Source organism: Plecotus auritus, assembly GCF_963455305.1.
Source record: "Plecotus auritus genome assembly, chromosome: 1".
NCBI lineage: Eukaryota > Metazoa > Chordata > Mammalia > Chiroptera > Vespertilionidae > Plecotus > Plecotus auritus.
The window spans coordinates 232,533,785-232,551,900 of NC_137770.1; the positions used below are offsets into that span (position 1 = coordinate 232,533,785).

General features: G+C 40.8%; 1 protein-coding gene across 3 annotated transcripts in view; it reads right to left on the minus strand.

The window, feature by feature from the left end:
- The window catches only part of RBPJ (recombination signal binding protein for immunoglobulin kappa J region), a 96,152-nt gene extending 95,594 nt beyond the window's left edge, over window positions 1–558 (minus strand). For 2 of the 3 annotated variants that reach the window (XM_080684190.1, XM_080684192.1), the window contains exon 1: window positions 317–555. In XM_080684190.1, the coding sequence (XP_080540316.1) occupies window positions 317–336 (20 nt within the window). In that variant the 5' untranslated portion in view covers window positions 337–555. Of the gene's footprint in view, window positions 1–316 lie in introns of all 3 variants that reach the window. The other variant, XM_080684191.1, reaches the window with a different exon arrangement.
- Window positions 559–18,116: the final 17,558 nt, after the last annotated feature.

The following is an 18,116-nucleotide window of genomic DNA, read 5'->3' on the forward strand; positions in this document are numbered from 1 at the left end:
GGCGGCAGGGGAGGCGCGCGGAGAGCACCGCGCCCGCGGGCCCCGCGCGCCCGGCCGCACTCACGCCCGCGCCCGCCGGCCTCGCCGCCGCCGCCGCCTGCCCTCACGCGCCGAAGCCCGAGCCACCGCGGCGCAGAGCGGGCAGTGCAGAGCGGGCAGCGCACCGCCACACGCCGCCGCGCTCCGCGCACGCGTCACCGCCCCCGCGGTCCCCGGACGCCCGGCGCGCCGCGGTCTCGGAACCCGCCGAGAGCCGCGGGCTATGAGACGCCCGCAACTTTCCCGGTTCCCAGCGATCCGATTCCCCCAGACTTACCCTGTCACAACAGGCGCCATCTTCCACAAACTCTCGCCAAAACTCCAACCCTCGCGAGATTCCCCCAGACGCCTTCCCCGGTCCCTCTCCCCCGCCCCTTCCCTCCTTCCTCACTCCTCGATTCCACCCGGCCCCCGCGCTCCTGTTCCCCTCGCAGCCGACGCGGAGAGCCAGACGCCTCGTGCCGCCCGCGAAGTAGGGGATCCTGTACGCTGCCTTCCCTGGAAACCTACCCAAGCGATGGAGCATGCGCAGGCGGCTCCTCCGCGGGCGAGCCCTCCGTGTGGTCCATGGGGAGCGCTCCGGTTATCCGGGTTTTGAGACGCGCCCTGAGGGACGTACGTGGAGTATGAGGAAAACCGGAGGGGATTACAACGGGGACGGGGAATGGAGGGGTCAGGAGGCGGGGCCGAGGGGAAGGTCCTGGGAAAATCGGCCGCGTTTCACAGGCCTAGATGAAACACCTCCTCAAATGGGTGTTTTCCAAGTGGCTTCCCGCTCACTCTAGTTCCCAGCCCTTTTCATTCATTCAAACGTTCATTGGACGCTTCCTTTATGCTAATGTCAGCGTTAGGTACTGGAGCTACAGAAGCCTGGAGTTGGGCGAGTGACAAACCAGGAACTATCTTCGTTTATGTAACCCCCCATGCTAGCGGAGATTCAGACAAAAGTGCAATGTGGTTCGACCCTCCAGAACTCTGTAAATTGAAAACTTTTGCAGTTGAGCTCTGTCGCCTTAGCTTTTTTCCTGGGTGTGAAATGAGGTCAGGACAACACCTCTGGCAAAGACATCCCTAATGTCCACCTCGCATACACACCCCGGGGAGCCGCGTAGTTTTCTCTGGCGGTGAGAAATGCGTTGGACTTGAGATCCACCACTCGCCCGCCCCGCACTCGAACCAGAGATCCCACTTGGGCAGAGAGCTGCCTGCTGTGGTGTGAGCCTCCCCAGGACCTCTCTCACAGCCCCCAGCCGTGCATGAACCCAGGTGCATATAGGGACAGACTACTCAGGTCCTCCCGTGGGCCTGCCATAGTCGACGACGCTGCTTGCTGCCTGAAATGTACTTCGGGCGACCTAAGCCTGGAAACCCCCCCGAGCAAACTTGGCCCAAGTGGGAATTGAACAAAAAGGAGCAGAGCAGGGCCCCAACCCGCCCCCCTACCTGTAGCACCCCTTTCTTACTTCCCTCCCCACCTCCCCGAGCCCTTTCAATTCCTAGAGATTCCCAGAACTAGCACTGCCTCCCGCAGGGAGCCCCAAAACCCGGAGAACTGGAATTCGCTGCCCGAAACCTGCTGAACGCGCTCCAGGATTGGCGCGGCACGCGCGAGCGACACTGCGCATGTGCCCAGTGCGGGCTGCCCAGTCTCACGCTACACCTCCTTCCCACCGCCTTCCACTACTCGACTCAGACACAACACGGGCCGTGGGAAATTTCGTAAACCTCGCGAGAATGCGCCCACTGTTGCCTATGCTTTCTCTCCAAATCTCGCGAAGTCCAAGCGGGACAGGTGTTTGTCTAGTGCAGCTCAGGGCACTGTTCGTGCCGCGCGTGCCCGGCCGGCGGGCGGCCGGCGTGGGCGGGGTGGGAAGGGAGCAGCTTGCCACCGAGGCCAGGCGGGTGGGCGCGTGGCGGGGAGTACAGGGAGGCGGGAGGCCAGGAAGAGGCTTGATGTCTCGCCTACACATGCCGCCTGACACTTTGTGGAAGAAAAAGGGGTTGGGTTGAGGGGGTGCTGCGGGGGCAGGGGGGGGGGGCGTTCTAAAGAAAGAAGGGGAAGCCAGGAGATTAGAAACACCTCCTGGTGTGGGTGGTAAGAAGTCGAACTCTAGGGCTTGAGGATCCCCAAGCTGATTGCCCCGAGGAGGTTTCCTGTCGCCCTTCACGAGCCTGGTACTTTCCTAAAATGTGTTAGACGCCTCGCCTCCAGCCTCCGGAAACTGATGGCCCCCAGTGTCGGGTTTGAGTCATGCCAATGAGTCTCCTAGTCTGGCCACCGCTTTTCTTGCTTTTAAACAAGTTCGGCTTCTCTTAGCTACTCTCTTCTAGCAATTGGTTTTCTTTCTGATCTACCCGCTGGTCTAGGGATTTGTGTAAGGAAAACAAAAAGAAAAGAAAAACAAAAACTGCTCCCAGCGCTCTCACATTGTTGCCTGTATAGATTCCGCTTTCCATTCATGGACACAATTTTTAAACCCCTGCCCCCCAACACCGCACCCCCCCCTCCCAATCTCTTCCTAGCCTTTTTAAATGATCCCTATAAAACAGTTTCTGTTCTTTTTCTTTTCTCTCAGTAATATGACCTAAAATACTGGTTTTGCTTTCCCTTGCCTTTGTGTTTGATGAAATATTCATTTGTTTGATGAAATATTCATTCCATTTTAACTATTGTTTCATCAGATACTTTAGTGACAGTTGTTTTAAATCAGCAATATTTAGCCTTTTTCATCTGATGGCACACACAAACTAATTACTAAAATTCTGCAGCCCACTAAAGCATAGTGTGCTAAATCAGTATAGTTTGGATTCATTCACACGGGACAACTATTATTGTGTTGGCTGTTGTCATTTTTCATTTGGTAATCTAAGGGAAAAGAGATCAGTGCACCTAACTAATACTCAAGTATTGCATGTTTGAAAAATTCTTGTGGCACACCAGTTGAAAATTGCTGTTTTAAATGCTTCCCTTCTTTTTAGATTATTTGTCTAGTGAATTCCTACTTAAATTCTCCAATCAGGCACATTTCAGATTGCCCTGGTGTAGTTTCTGTTACCAGCCTCGCTTTGAATTGTCTAGGAACTGGTATACTGGTATCTTGGTGACATCATAGACCTACAAATAGAGAACTGAGTTCAGTTTTGATTTTTCGATGACAGTAAGTACTAATCTGCTGGTTATGCAGTGGGCAAGAAATCGACTTTTTGAGTGGTATTCAAAGTTGTTAGTTTGTGTGCATTTACCTATCCCTTGGATTACATATGTCACACAGCAGAAGAATATATAAGGACATTTAACGCACTATCTCAGTGCAAGTCTGATTCGGAACAGGATAGCTCAGGAGGAAGACAATGCCCACAGCACACTTTCCTTGGAGCCTTCATCCCAAGAAGGCATTTCAATCATGGTCTAGTCCAGGCCATTAATCTCATTTGGAACCATGGCCATCTGAGGACCCCAACCATGGAAAGCCTTGGGAACCACACATCAAATTACAACTCATCTCTACCCTAAACTTTAGGGCCTAAAACGTGCTCTTCTCGCATTATTTCCCCATCCCAGTAAATGACAACTCCATCCTCCCACTTATTTAAACCAAGAAGAACCTTAGAGTCATTCTTGCCTTCTTTTCTTCTCACATCCACCATGCACTCTAACAAAATCATGCTGGCTCCACTTTCAAAATGTACCCACAGTCCAACCAGTTCCACACCTTCATGGCTACCAGCCCAGTCTAACTCATCTTATTTCTCATGTCGTTTACAGAAAGTCTCCTAACTGGTTCTTCCTTCTTTCATTCTCGCCTTCCCTCAGTCTGTTCTCAATAGAGCATTCAGAGTAACCCTCTAGAACTCTCCATTGGTTCCCATGCACTATGAGGACCTACACATCTGGTCTCTCACCCCCACCTGCCCTCACCCCACTCCCACCCACCCCCGCCTCACAGGCCTCACTTATTTCTTCTTCCTCTTCCCCTTGTTCACTGAGCTCTAAGCAGCAGCCTTCCTTGCTGTTCCCAGAACATAACCTCTACCTTTGCTCTTTCCCTCAGATGCCTTATGGCTCATTCCTTCACTGTTTTCAGGTCTTTGCCTAAGTGTCACCACAGTGAGGCCTTCCCTGACTACCCTTCACAACAGTGATTCCTCATATTCCCTATTTCCTTTTTTATTTTTCCTGCAGCATTTACCATAAACTAACATACCATATATCATACCTGTGTACTGTGTTTACTCTCCGCCTCCTCCCATTATAATGTAGTCTAAATGAGGGCAGGGATTTTTTCATTGTTCAAACCTTAGCCACTAGAACAAACTCAGTAAGCATTTGTAGAATGAATGGGATGTCTTCCACTTTAAATATTTGTTAATTGATTTGAGAGAGAGAAAGAAACAAGAAACATTGATTTGTTGTTTCGCCTATTTATTCATTCATTGATTGCTTCTTGTATGTGCCCTAATCGGGGATCCAATCTGAAACCTTGGCATATTGGGATGATGCTCTAGTCTAACCAACTGAGGTACCCGGCCGGGGCTTGTATGTCTTCCACTTTAGAATGGAATGGAAACGATTCTGAAGGCTCCATACGCCTTCCAAGATTCAAAACAATATTGGAGTTAGATCAGCAATGAATACCCCCAGTGCTAGCCTGCCCACAGAGGAGAAAGGAGCCGATAGAGCAACCACTGTGTTGACTTTCTGACAAAAAAGTTCCTACTCCTGGGTGAGATCAGTAGATAAGCCTACACTTTCTCAAAGCGTTTCCATTAATCTCCATTTTAGAACATCAGAGAAGAAAATGCTATTGGCAGGATATTAAAAAACAAGACAGGTAATCTCATGTCTTGCTAGGGGGAGTGAAAATGGGTGTGATCTTTATGAAAACCATTTTGATAAAACTTGCCACTACTCATTAATCCTCCAATTTCATGTCTACAAATCTATCTTCCAAAGATACTTACACATGTGTGAAATTACTTATATCACAGCATTCACTGATGAAAGAAAATACTGGTAACAACCTAAATGTCAATCAAGAGATGTTGTTCTTCTTTTTTAAATGCTATATTTGTAGACTTGACTAATATGCATCTGTTAATAAGCGGAGGCTGCTTTTTATGTGCTTATGTGAAGGGATCACAAACTAAAAAACAAGGTGCAAAATAGGATAAATATATCCTTATTTGCTTATGTGTATCTAAAATGGCTCTGGAAGGACACAGTAGAAACTGTAACAGCGACCACTTAGCTCTAAGGGACTCAAAAGTTGGAGGACGTAGGTGAGGCAGTGGCTTGCCTCGCAACCTGCTATCTTGGATCCTTTTAATTTTGTACCAAGCCTATATATTGCCTATTCAAAATATAAAACAAAAAACGGGGAAAGGAAAGAAAAGGAATAAGTGTGCAAGGAGAAAAAAAAATTGGCCAAATAAAATTGTTTTCTTTCTCCCACTTGCTAGAAAACTATTTTCTAATAGAAGCTATCAACATGATATACCATCTCAGTAGAGTTAAGAACTGTCAGTACTTCACCCCAGTCATGTGTAAACACTGAATTCACCATCTATTCAAACAGCAAGTTTAGAGTCTTGATTTTTGGTGGTTTATATCAGGCATGATTTTTGGTGGTTTACAAAGATGGATAATGCAGAGAACTCAGGGGACTTCCTGGCTAACAGAATACACAGACCGGTGACAGGACATAATTCCAGGATAGAGAAATGAGTGGAATGGCATTGGGATGCAATGGAAGAAGCACGGAACCCTTGCCTGATGGGCTCAGGGAAACCTTGCAGATGTGGCTTTTGAACTGACTCTTAATGGAGAGGGAGTTCGGAAGACAATAAGAAAAGAAAGAAGCTTGAGAAGCACAGGAAACAGCTTGTTCAGGCTCTGAGGTGTGAAAGAGCATCTTGTATTCAGGGGAACTCCAGGAGGTGGGGGGTTGGTGCATATAGAAGCTGGAGGAGGGGGGAGTGAGGTGGGCAGGCTTCCTAAACAGGGTCTCAAGAAGGACCTGGTAGAAAGGTGGTGCTCAAAAGTTAGTGGGGTGGGCATCAGAATCATCAGGGTCCCACTCCCTAACACTAAATGAGGAAATCGGGACTGAACCCAAGAACAGGTATTTATTTCTAGCAGACTGGTCAGGGATTATGATGCAAATTGTCCACCAACCAAGCTTGGAGAATCTTTGTTGGAGAAGTTAGGTGTGATCGTTCTTCAGGAGTTTCTCATTAAAGGGAGTTTTGACATATGGTTTATTTTTAAAACACAATAAATGAAATATGTAAATATTAGGAATGAGTTTGTGAGTCCCTGAGTGTGTAGCCCATGGGTATGTGAAGCAGTTAGTGGCCATGAGATAAACATCCCTGGAGGGGGTCACATTTTGCTGTGGTTGTTAAAACACAGTGACACATTTCAACATTGCTTTCATTCTAAGATTAAGTTATGCCATCTCATCTTAATGGGACACACTAAAACAGTCCAGGTTTTACTAAGCAGACTCATGATGGAGAACATGGATGGACACTAGTGCCACATTGCAGGGTTCAGACCTTAGACAAGTTATTTAACCTGTCGGTGCCTCAGTTTCCTCACCTGTAAAATGGAGATAATGGCACCTAATTCATAGGATTGCCATGAGTATTCAAAGTGTTTATTATGTCTAAAGCACATGCCTGTAGCATAATTGTTATAGTAGTGTTAGCTTTTATCATTATTTTATTTAATAAATTCATAATTGCACTCATCTGATGAAAATTCTTGCAAAACACGTCAAAATGTCTTTAAAACTTCAAAAATCTATGTTAAAATCGTCAACTATAGTGATGATTTTATCTAGGTCAATGTTCATTCCTTTTTTTAAAATATATTTTTATTGATTTCAGAGAGGAAGGGAGAGGGAGAGAGAGATTGAAACATCAATGATGAGAGAGAATCATTGATTGGCTGCCTCTTGCACAACCCCCACTGGGGTTCAAGCCCACAACCAGGCATGTGCCCTTGACCGGAATCAAACCTGGAACCCTTCAGTCCACAGGCTGACACTCTATCCACTGAGCCCAAACTGGCTAGGGCTCATTCATTTCTTTATCATATCCTACAAACATGTCAATATTATTACTGTTGTTTAATTTCTAAGAGATTCTCATATCCAAAAAGGTTGGGGAACATGTTGAAGATGGCCAGTGAAAGCCTGGGAGGATGTAAAGATGTGATCAGATTGTGAGGTGGCTATGTGCCTAAGAGTGCCTACTGATCACTAACGTTAGAAATTAGGAGCCTTTCAGTCCACAGAAGTTTTTTTTAGTGTATGTGTCTCCCCTTTTAAAATAACAGTATCCCTATTGTTTTCTACTTTGCGTTAATTAAGGTTAATAAAATGTACAGAAGATGGAAAAAGTGGCAAGAAGGATTTCATCAGACTATATAATTCTGTAAGGAAAATAAGCTCTAACCCTAGATTCCAAAAAAATGACGAGAACTCTGAAAATGACTCATGGAATGGTCTTCAAGAGAACTTGAAAAATAAATATTCATCCTTTTCTTTTCCCAATTGTGTTTGATTTTCACAGAATTCTTTGGCCCTGGGATTATTTGGGGGGAGGACGGGGGCGGGGAGGGGGGGAGCAGGCCCAAGTTAAGCTTTGCTTAACTTGCTAACATATGCAGCAGTTCAAAGAGGTGAAGCAATAAAAACGCGGGCCATTTACTCTAGTGATGTGAAACAAGAATAGAATCAAATGCACATTTCATGAGAAGAATGTGTACAAATCTAATAATTTGTCAGAAGTTTTCATAGCCAATGTAACTGGAAGAAAATGTTACCATGTGTGATGGATATATCTTGTTCTTTGTATGTCACGAGCAAGATAAAGCCAGTTAGCACTAGCTATACCGAAAATGACAACATCATATGAATCATAAAATTCCAGTGATCTGTTTATAAAGGACTATATCTAAACTTTGATTTCCTAAACTTTCCCCTTTGCCATGTATCATAGATTGTAGTGGTTTGGGTTTCTGTAACTAGCTCTACCATTGAAACCTACCTTCACCACTACTCAGCTGGCTAACTTTGGGCTAGCTAATTTTTCCTCATCTGCAAATGGGAAATGTAAGACCTATTGCTTAGGGTCATTTTGAGAATTTATTGAGATATTCCATTAAATAACTGGGTACATAGTAGGTACTCAGTAAATGTTATTTCTTTAGGAAATTTTCCCACCCATACCGATGGACCAATTCTATTCTTTTCTATTTGATAGACTAATACTCCTTGCCTTAGAGATTTATTGCACAGATCAAATTAGATAGTTTACAAATAATTAAATGGAATTGTCTTCAAATAAGTTCATCGTATTTATTTTTGGTTGGCACATTTATTTGTAAAAATTTAACTATGGTTATATAGCAAATCAATGGAACAATTTTCTCCTCTGGCCTGTGTTACTATTGACCTTGGGCACTGATGGCCTTTATCAATTTTTTAAACAAAACCTACAGAAAGGTTTCCCTCTGCATCTGTATTATTTTGTGTCACAGATAGTGTAATGATAAGCAGCAACTTGTAGATGATCTTTGTGGCTAGCACCCTTGTCCAAAATAGACTAAGGACTAAGAAAATCAACTTTGGAACCATTCTATTCAAGCACTGACAAATACTGAGAGAGAATAAACAATTCCTATCTTGTGCAATACTTAACTCTGTCCAAGACAGCTGCCTAACGAGAATCCCCTTGAATGTCGTAATTGACATGCACACTATAACTTTTAATATTACTATTATGTCAATATGTCAATATTTCTCATTTTAATTAACTTTCAAAGTTTTATTTGTCATATCAATATATGGGAATTTAAAGTATCTTGTGAAATTACTGCAGGAAAAAAATTCTAATTAAGCTATTACTAAACATTGAGGACAGACTTGGTTTTATGCAGTACATATGTCTGAAAAGTTTCATATCAATCTCATAATGATGTATTTAACTTGTAAAATGCATTTAAGAAACTCTAAAGGAATGTTTAAAGACTCTGAGTTAGTTATTATAACTTGTATAGTCCCTATGTGTACTTTTTGCTACTTAAGTGATTATTTAACTAAATTCTCTCACGACTAGCATCCTGTGAAAGGTGAAATAAATTATATTAAGGTGTTATAAACATCCACTAGTGGAAAAATATTTCTCAAGATCTCAACTGTAAATCACCTCCCATTAAGTGCTTTGGAAAAATTTGGAAATTTATGCATGCTTTTTTTTTTTTCTCTGAGCTTTCCAAACACTTGGCTTAAATGTTATCCTCAGAATTACTTTTGACTTCAGTGAGAGTTATAAACGATCATCTGAGAGAAGCATTTGGCTTCTACTTTTCAAGTCTAAACTTCTCCAGAAATGTTCTTAGGAAATGTGAATCTGATTTTCATCACATAGTTTTACCTACATAGCATCATATTTTCCTTCACCAGCAAACACTAAGTATTTTATTTTTAAATAGCACAGCTATATCTGTATTTGCATGGTACTTTCCAAGTTTCCGAAATAGGCACCAAATCACATAACCTAGGCAAAAACCAAGAACTTAAGAACTGAAAGATAACTTCTGAAAAACAAATTATAACAGAAGCATTTCGTTTTATGCATAGAGGGTTTTCAAAACGTTGTATTCCAATCTAACACACAGCAGATCTGCTTTCTATTTATTTATTTTTTTTAAATATATTTTTATTGATATTTTACAGAGAGGAAGGGAGAGGGATAGAGAGCTAGAAACATCGATGAGAGAGAAACATCGACCAGCTGCCTCCTGCACACCCCCTACTGGGGATATGCCCGCAACCAAGGTATGTGCCCTTGACCGGAATTGAACCCGGGACCCTTCAGTCCGCAGGCCGACGCTCTATCCACTGAGCCAAACCGGCTTCAGCTCTGCTTTCTATTTAAAGGGATGTTGTAATACATAATTTGATAAGTGACAATAAATATGAATGATTCTACACTATCCTAAGCCTTCCTACAAACATTCAGTCAGTCCTCCAGACAAAGCTACAGGGAAGTTACTTTATCCCTGCTTTTACAGATGAGGCTCAAAGAGCATGACTTGCATACGTTATACTTCTAGAAGTGGAAGTTATGATATGCAGTAAGTCCTTTATTTTTTTGCTATAGAAATTTAAATTATTTTATTATTATGACCTGATAGATAATATTTTGTGTCAAATATGCAGAGTACCGAATTATAACTTTAATACATTATTTACAAAAATATAAATGCTAAGGAATGCAAAAATCTATTTTTAAACAGCTGGTAATTAGATATATATTATAATTATATATTACATATATATGAACTAGTAACAGTGGGTGGCTAAGGATGTGTAGCCAAAGCAGGAGAAACTGAATACTCTTGTGGATTTTTTTGCCATGTTTATTATTTTAAAAAATAATTCACCAAAGACATCTCAAGAACAGAAAATTGCAGACCAATAAATATAGACACAAAAATCTTCAACAAAAGACTAGCAACCATCAAACAAACTAGGAATCGGAAGCAATTTTCTCAACCTGTTAAAGGGTAGCAATGAGAAATTCAGAATTAGCATCATATTTAAAGGTAGAAGACTGTTGCTTTCCAACTAACACCAGGAAAAAGACAAAAATTTTAATTAGCATCACTTCTATTCAACATTGTATTGAATTTTAACCTGGTAATTTAGCAACAAAATGAAACAAAAGGCATGCAGACTGGAAAAGAAGATGTAAAACTATCTCTGTTTGCAGGTGACATGATCTTACAAAGAGAAAATTGTAAGGACTCTACTAAAAATTATGAGAGCTAAGATTCAAATTCAGCAAAGTTACAGGATACAATGTCAATGTTCAAAAATCAATTATATTTACATATGTTTGCAATGGGCATTTCAGAAATAAAATTAAGAAAACAATCCCATTACAATAACAAAACCAATAAAATACTTGGAAATAAATTTAACAAAAGAAGTGCAATTCTTTTTTTAAAAATATATTTATTGATTTAAGAGAGGAAGGGAGAGGAAGGAAGAGATAGAAACATCAATGATGACAGAGAATCATTGATTGGCTGCCTACTGGGGATCAAGCCTGCAACCCGAGCATGTGCCCTTGGCCGGAATCAAACCCGGGACCTTTCAGTCCACAGGCCGACGCTCTATCCACTGAGCCAAACTGGGTAGGGCAGAAGTGCAATTCTTATACTCTGGAAACTATAAAACATTCTTGAAAGGAATTTTGAAAGATCTAAATAAATGGAAAGTCTTTCCATGTTCATGGGATGAAAAATACTATTATCAAGATGGCAACCTTCCTCAAATTGATCTATAGATTCAACATAATCACCATCAAAATCCCAACTGTCCATTTTTTCAGAAATTAACAAACTAAAATTCATATGGAAATTCAAGGAACCATAACAGCCAAAACAATTGTGAAAAAGAACAAAGTTGGAGGATTTAAATTTATTACAAAGCTGCAGTAATCAAGACTGTGGTATTGGCATAAGGTAGACATATAGATCAATGGAATAAAATTCAAAGTCCAGACATAAATCCTCACATTTATGGTCAATTGATTTTCAACAAGAGTCCTAAAACAGCTGAATGGGGGTTGGGGGTGGGTGGGGGGTAATAGTCATCAAGAAATAGTGCTGGGACAACTAGATAACCACATGCAAAAGGGTAAAGTTGGGCCTGAACTTCACAACATATATAAGTTGACCTTAAACTGCATCATGGACCTAAATGTAAAAACTAAAACTGTAAAATTCTTAGAAGAAAGCATAGGGTGTAGGAAATGGGCCTCTGTGATCCACGTCCAGCATGGTTGGCTTTTGATGGAAACAGTTGCTGAATTTCCCCAGGGCAAGCAGAATGTAGGGAGGAGGGAAGAGGATGTAAGATCAAGGAACTGTGAGCGTGGGCCAGCATCCTGGGGGAAACCTCCGAGGTGCCTGCCTCAGCTAGATGGGGAGGTGGAAGCAACCAGAAAAGGCCTCTGCCCAATTTTTTTAAATGCCCAATGGGGCCCTAACCGGTTTGGCTCAGTGGCTAGAGCGTCCGCCTGCGGACTGAAGGGTCCCAGGTTCAATTCTGGCCAAGGGCACATGCCTGGGTTGTGGGCTTGATCTCCAGTAGGGGCATGCAGGAGGCAACCGATCAATGATTCTCTCTCATCGTTGATGTTTCTATCTCTCTATCTCTCTCCCTTCCTCTCTGAAATCAATAATAATATATTTAAAAAAATATGTCCAATGGGAAACAGCAACACCGAGGTGACATATTAGGAAACAGGTGACCCCACAGTACTCAGCCAATGAGGAACTGGAGGAAGGACTGAATAAATGGACTGTGTTCACTGCCCTAGGTGTGCCTATATGTGTGCCTGTATAATCGGATGCACACCTGCTCTCAAGAATGTATTAAAAGTCTCATTTTTGCCATACTTCTGTCTCTGAGTCCATTATTTGAATTTGGTCAGGTGAGTATTTCTCACATAGGGGTAAATCTTCATGACCTTGGGCTAGCAATGGTTTCTTAGATATGACACCAAAAGTATAAGCAACAAAAGAAAAACAGATAAGTTTAACTTCATCAAAACCAAACTTTTGTGCTTCAAAGGACACCGTTAAGAAAGTGAATAAGACACCCTACAGAATGAGAGAAGATATTTGCAAATCATACATCTGATAAAGATCTAGTGTCTAGAATATATAAATATATAATAATTCTTAAGACTGAATAATAGAAAGACAAATAACTCAATTGAAAAGTGGACAAAGGATCTAAAGAGATGTTTCTCCCAAGAAGATATGCAAATGGCCAATAAGCACAGGGAAAAATATTCAACATCATTAGCCATGTGGGAAGTGCAAAGCAGAACCCCAGTGAAGTAATAGGATAGTAATAATAAAAGAGACAGATAATAACAAGTGTTAGCAAGGATGTAGAAAATCAAAACACTCATACGTTGCTTGTGGGAATGTAACCTGAAAAGGTTAAAGATAAAAGTTAGCATATGACCCAGGAATCCCACTCCTAAATATATACCCAAGAGAAATGAAAACACATGTTCATGCAAAAACTTGTACATGAATATTCATGGCAGCATTTATCATAATAGCAAAAAGTAGAAACAACCCAAATATCCATCAACTGAAGAATGGATAAAAAAAATGTGGTAATCTATAGAATGGGATGTTAGGCCATAAAAAGAAATGAGGTACTGATACATGCTTCAGTATAGGTGAACCTTGAAAAAATGCTAAATGAAAGAAGCGAGTCACAAAAGGTCCCAAATTCTATGATTCTGTTTATGTGAAATGTCCAGAATAGACAAATCTATAGAAAGTAGGTTAATGGTTGCTCAGAGCTAGGGAATTTGGGACTGGAGGGTGTTGTGAGTGACTGCTAAAGGGTAGAGGACTTCTTTTTGGAATGATGAAAATGTTTTGAAATTGACTGTGGTAGTGATTGTACAACTCTGTGAATATACTAAAAACCATTGAATGTACACTTTAAATGGGTGAATTATATGGTATGTAAAGTATATCCTAATAAAGCTGGTCACAAGAAAAGCAGAAAAAATTAAATTTAACTTTATTCAATTAGATGCTTTAAAAATCACTGTGATCATAGCCCTTATTTTAGTTACAGGCTGATATAAATGTTCAAGTGCAAGCAAATAAGTAATAAACTCCATAGAAACATAAGGAATAGTTTATTTACCCTCTAGCTTCATAGTAAGTTTGAGATTATATATATATATATACTAGAGGCCTGGTGCACAAAATTCAAGCACTTGGCGGGGAGGGGGATGGGGGAGGAATCCCTCAGCCTGGGCTGTGCCCTCTTGCAGTCCGGAAGCCCTCAGGGAATGTCTGACTGCCGACTTAGGCCTGCTCCTAAGCTGTCAGTCAGACATCCTTAGCACTGCCACGGAGGTGGGAGAGGCTCCCGCTGCACTCGCCCTGTGGGAGTACACTGACCACCAGGGGGCAGTTTCTGCATTGAGCATCTGCCCCTGGTGGTCAGTGCAAGTCATAGTGACCGGTTGTTCAGCTATCCGATCAATTTGCATATTAGCCTTTTATTATATAGGATATGGATAGATAGATAGATAGATAGATAGATAGATAGATAGATAGATAACTTAAATGAAGAAGTCACAAAACAAAATAGAGTGGAACAGGTTGCAAAGATAAATTTAAAAATAGTTCTTGTCAAATACTATTCTGGATTTCCTAAGATTAGAAACAAGAAAACTGTCAAATGAAAAGGTAAGCATTCTTTTTTAAAAGGTCTGGATTTGAAAAGAAAACTTTTCTCAGAAATGCAAACCATCCTTACTACATGAAAGCCATAATTTAAGAACCTGAAAAAAATACTTTTTAATTCATAAGTAAACTGTATCTCCCTACTTAGGTATATTTTTTATTTATTGGGTTGACATTGGTTAATAAAATTATATAGGTTCCAGGTGACATTGGTTAATATAATTATATAGGTTTTATAACACATCATCCATATATTGTATTATGTGTTCCAGACTCCAAGTAAGTGAACTGATCTTATTTTAAGATAAAGGAATAGCTGAAATTATTGAGTACCAACTTAATCCAAGGGACTTCGTGTACATGATTTTATTTGACCCTCCCATAATCCTGAATAGGACTCCTACTCCCCTTTTAGTATATAAGGAAGCTATGGCCCAGAAAAATTAAGTAACTTTCCTTAGCTCAAACAGCTACAGAAATAGCTAGAAAGTGAATGCTACCCTTTCCTCTAACCTGCCCTGTGCTCGCCTGCTGAGTCACTTTATCCCTTCATTACCATTGGTGAATTAAGAACCCAAAGACCTGGGGACTTGTAAGGGAAATTACCTAATGGATATGCAAATGTTACTTTGAGGACCCAACAATCAGGACACCACCTCTATGCACTCTAGAGAGCTGATGATGGGGGTGGGGTGGAGTTGGAAGTGGGATTTCCTTATTTTCCAATGTGGAAGAAAGGAGAACACCCCAAAGGAAAGGAGAAAACCCCAAAAGAACCTTCCAGCTCTAAAGATTAGTCAGTTTAAGGCTCCACCTTAAAGGAGCTGAATGTACCCTGGAATTCACATAACTATTTCTTCCTCTCCTGACTTAGTGTTGTCCCAGGATCCATAGTTGAAGTATCATCTTGGTGGCTGAAGGGACTACAATTCCATCAGGAAGTGAAGGCCCCTGCTGGGAAGCACAGGCCAGATAAACCAAATCTGTCTCAGTATAACCATCGAAATTTGCCCTCAGGTAACTCAGTTGTCTCCTGATAGCCTCTACTCCACCATATACTTATACCATTCAGGGCCCTGATGCCTCAGTTTACCCTCTCCTACTTTCACTGTATTGAATCTATTCCTCTCTCATCCCCTGATTCAAAAAGGAGTATTTACTGAATGCCCTCCAGGAGCCAGGCACTGTGCTAGGCCCTGGGGAGACAGGTTTGAACAAGTAAGGCAGGATCACTACCTTCAGGGGACCTGTATTCAAGGACGGAGACACAGATTTAAAAAAAAAAAAAAGGGTAAACAAATAAATAAGATCATTTTTAGTAATGATAAAAGCTATGCAGAAACTTAAACAGGAGTGAAAAATGTGAGCTGTCTTTATTTAGATCCACTGCCCTCTCAATAGTAAATCCCTTTCATAGCACTTAAGCTGCTCATAGTACTGGTACTTTGTGTAATTCTCTTAAAAAGGTTTTGTGACCATACATGTAGAGAGCAATGACCTTTACAATATTAAATTCATTCTTTAGACCAGCAGTATGTCGATACCAAGTTCTTTCAAAAGTCCAGACTTGGATATTTCTACTTTTCTTTGGTAAAATCTACATGAGAAAGGATTCTAGGAGCATTCAAATTCTGAGTACCAATTATAAAAGGGCAAAGCCTCACACCAGTTATTCACATTTCTAATCCCCACCCCCCACCTAGACATGCAGGCACACCCATGGGTGTTGGGTGTTTATCCCTATTTTATAGGTGTTGGAGGTGAGACTCCCAAAGTTTAAGCAATTTGCTCAGGGACACAGAGGTCAGAAGTGAACCAACCAGATCTGAAGCCAACCATCTTTTTACCTCCAAGTCAAGCATGTTTTTCCTTACATCCCAGTTAACCTATAATTTCATGCATGCCTACTCCTTCAGAAACCTTGCTTCTTCATTGAGAGGGTTTATTAAAAAACAAACAAACAAAACAAAAAAAAAACTGTGAAGGGAGTCAGGGATTACTGATAAGTTTTTGCATAAATGTTTCAGCATTGTTACAAAATTTATAACTTCCCACTTCATTTTGCCTGCAAGGTCACATATTACCTGAACTAATTATATATTTGTAATGGGAATACTAAATTATTTTAAAAGCAGTCCTAAATATCTTTTCTGAGAAGCTGCTTGGTTGCCAGAATAGTGCAATTCCTATTTGTGTATTTACTAAATTTACTACAATTTAGATGAAGAAAGTCTTTTTCCTTTGTTCCATCCAGTGAAATGATGCATTTTCATGATGATTAAGAGCCTAAGTTGCTATATTGGTTCAAAAAAATTTCTCAGAATGGTACATTAAAACTGAAACTGAAACAGAACGGAACTGATAAAATCCACTCTGATTCAATTATTTATGGGCAGAAAAATATTAGATACCATCGGTGTCTGCGGATCTACACAATGTTAATAAATTTAAAAAATAAGTGTGAAATGTAGGGTGAATCCTCTTGATGAGGATGCTATTTTAAACAGGTTTAGGAGAGTGAATGAACTTAGCAGACTCTGAAAATCAAGTGAGGTATAAAAAAAGAAACACAGAAGATATAAAAATATTAAACTTTGCCAAGAAGAATCATTTTGAAATGTCACTGGTATGCAGCTTCTTAGTTCCCTTGTCTTGTCCCTAAATCTTTCCTCTTTTGAGGTATAAAGTATTTATTTCATTGCCTCATTTCTTGTTTGGTGTCCTTTCACACTTGTGGAGCGGTGGGGAGGGGGAGAATGTGATGTTGCTGTAGGACAGGGTGTATGTTTTGAGGTACTAATTCTGCTTTTTCTGTCCTGTGTTTTCTCTTGGAAATCTAGATTTCAGATGCCTCTAAAGTGGCTAGCCTTACTTCTACCTAAATTCATTTTACAGATCTAGTTTTTCTTGAAAGTGCTTTTTCAAGAATATTACTTTGTATTTCAGTAACGACACTGGTCTTCCTGCCTGTAAAATTTGGACTTTCCTGACCTGGTGATGTCATTTTTGGTGCTGTCCATTGTTGACCTCTCCACAGCCCCCTCCCACCCTGAATCACTCTGCACTGTTAATAATACCAATACTAATGTGCTAAAGAACAGGCTTGTCAAGCATACTGCTTTGAACTTGAGTTTTATAAGAATTTCTAAGCCAGAATGTTTCCTCAAATTATGGTTATATTAAACAAATATTAGTTAATAAGGAAATCCTTTTAATACGTCTTCTTCCTCTTTATACCTGTTGGAGGCACACAACTGTATGGAATTCAACTCTGTCCATCTCGTGTGAATCCCCGCAGGGTTTGTAAAACGGCAACCCATAATCCCCTCTTGAAAAAACACTGATTGTTTGTGCTTATGCTAGTTCCAAATATTACAATAGTTTCTGGATTTTAGCCACATTCCTCTCTAGATGGTCATCTGGGAGACTTTGTTTATAATGTGTGTTTTGAATGAAATTTTAAAATTCCAAGACCACAGGATGTATGACTCAATTGTGGATTAAACTTAATTTTGCATTTTTTAAAAAGAGGCCCTACTTCAATTACAATAGCAAACATTGAATAGAGAAGGTATGTTTTTCCCCCAAGGATTAGTGTTTGGAAGAAAGTAAGTGAAAACATGCCATTTCCAAGAACTAGGGACTGTTTTTAACATGGCCTATAGCATTCAGTGGGTGTTTAGGTGGATTCAAACATTAAGCTGTATTATGGATATTAGAAAGACCATTTTCTTTAGGGATTGTGATAATTGTGATTTTAAAATCA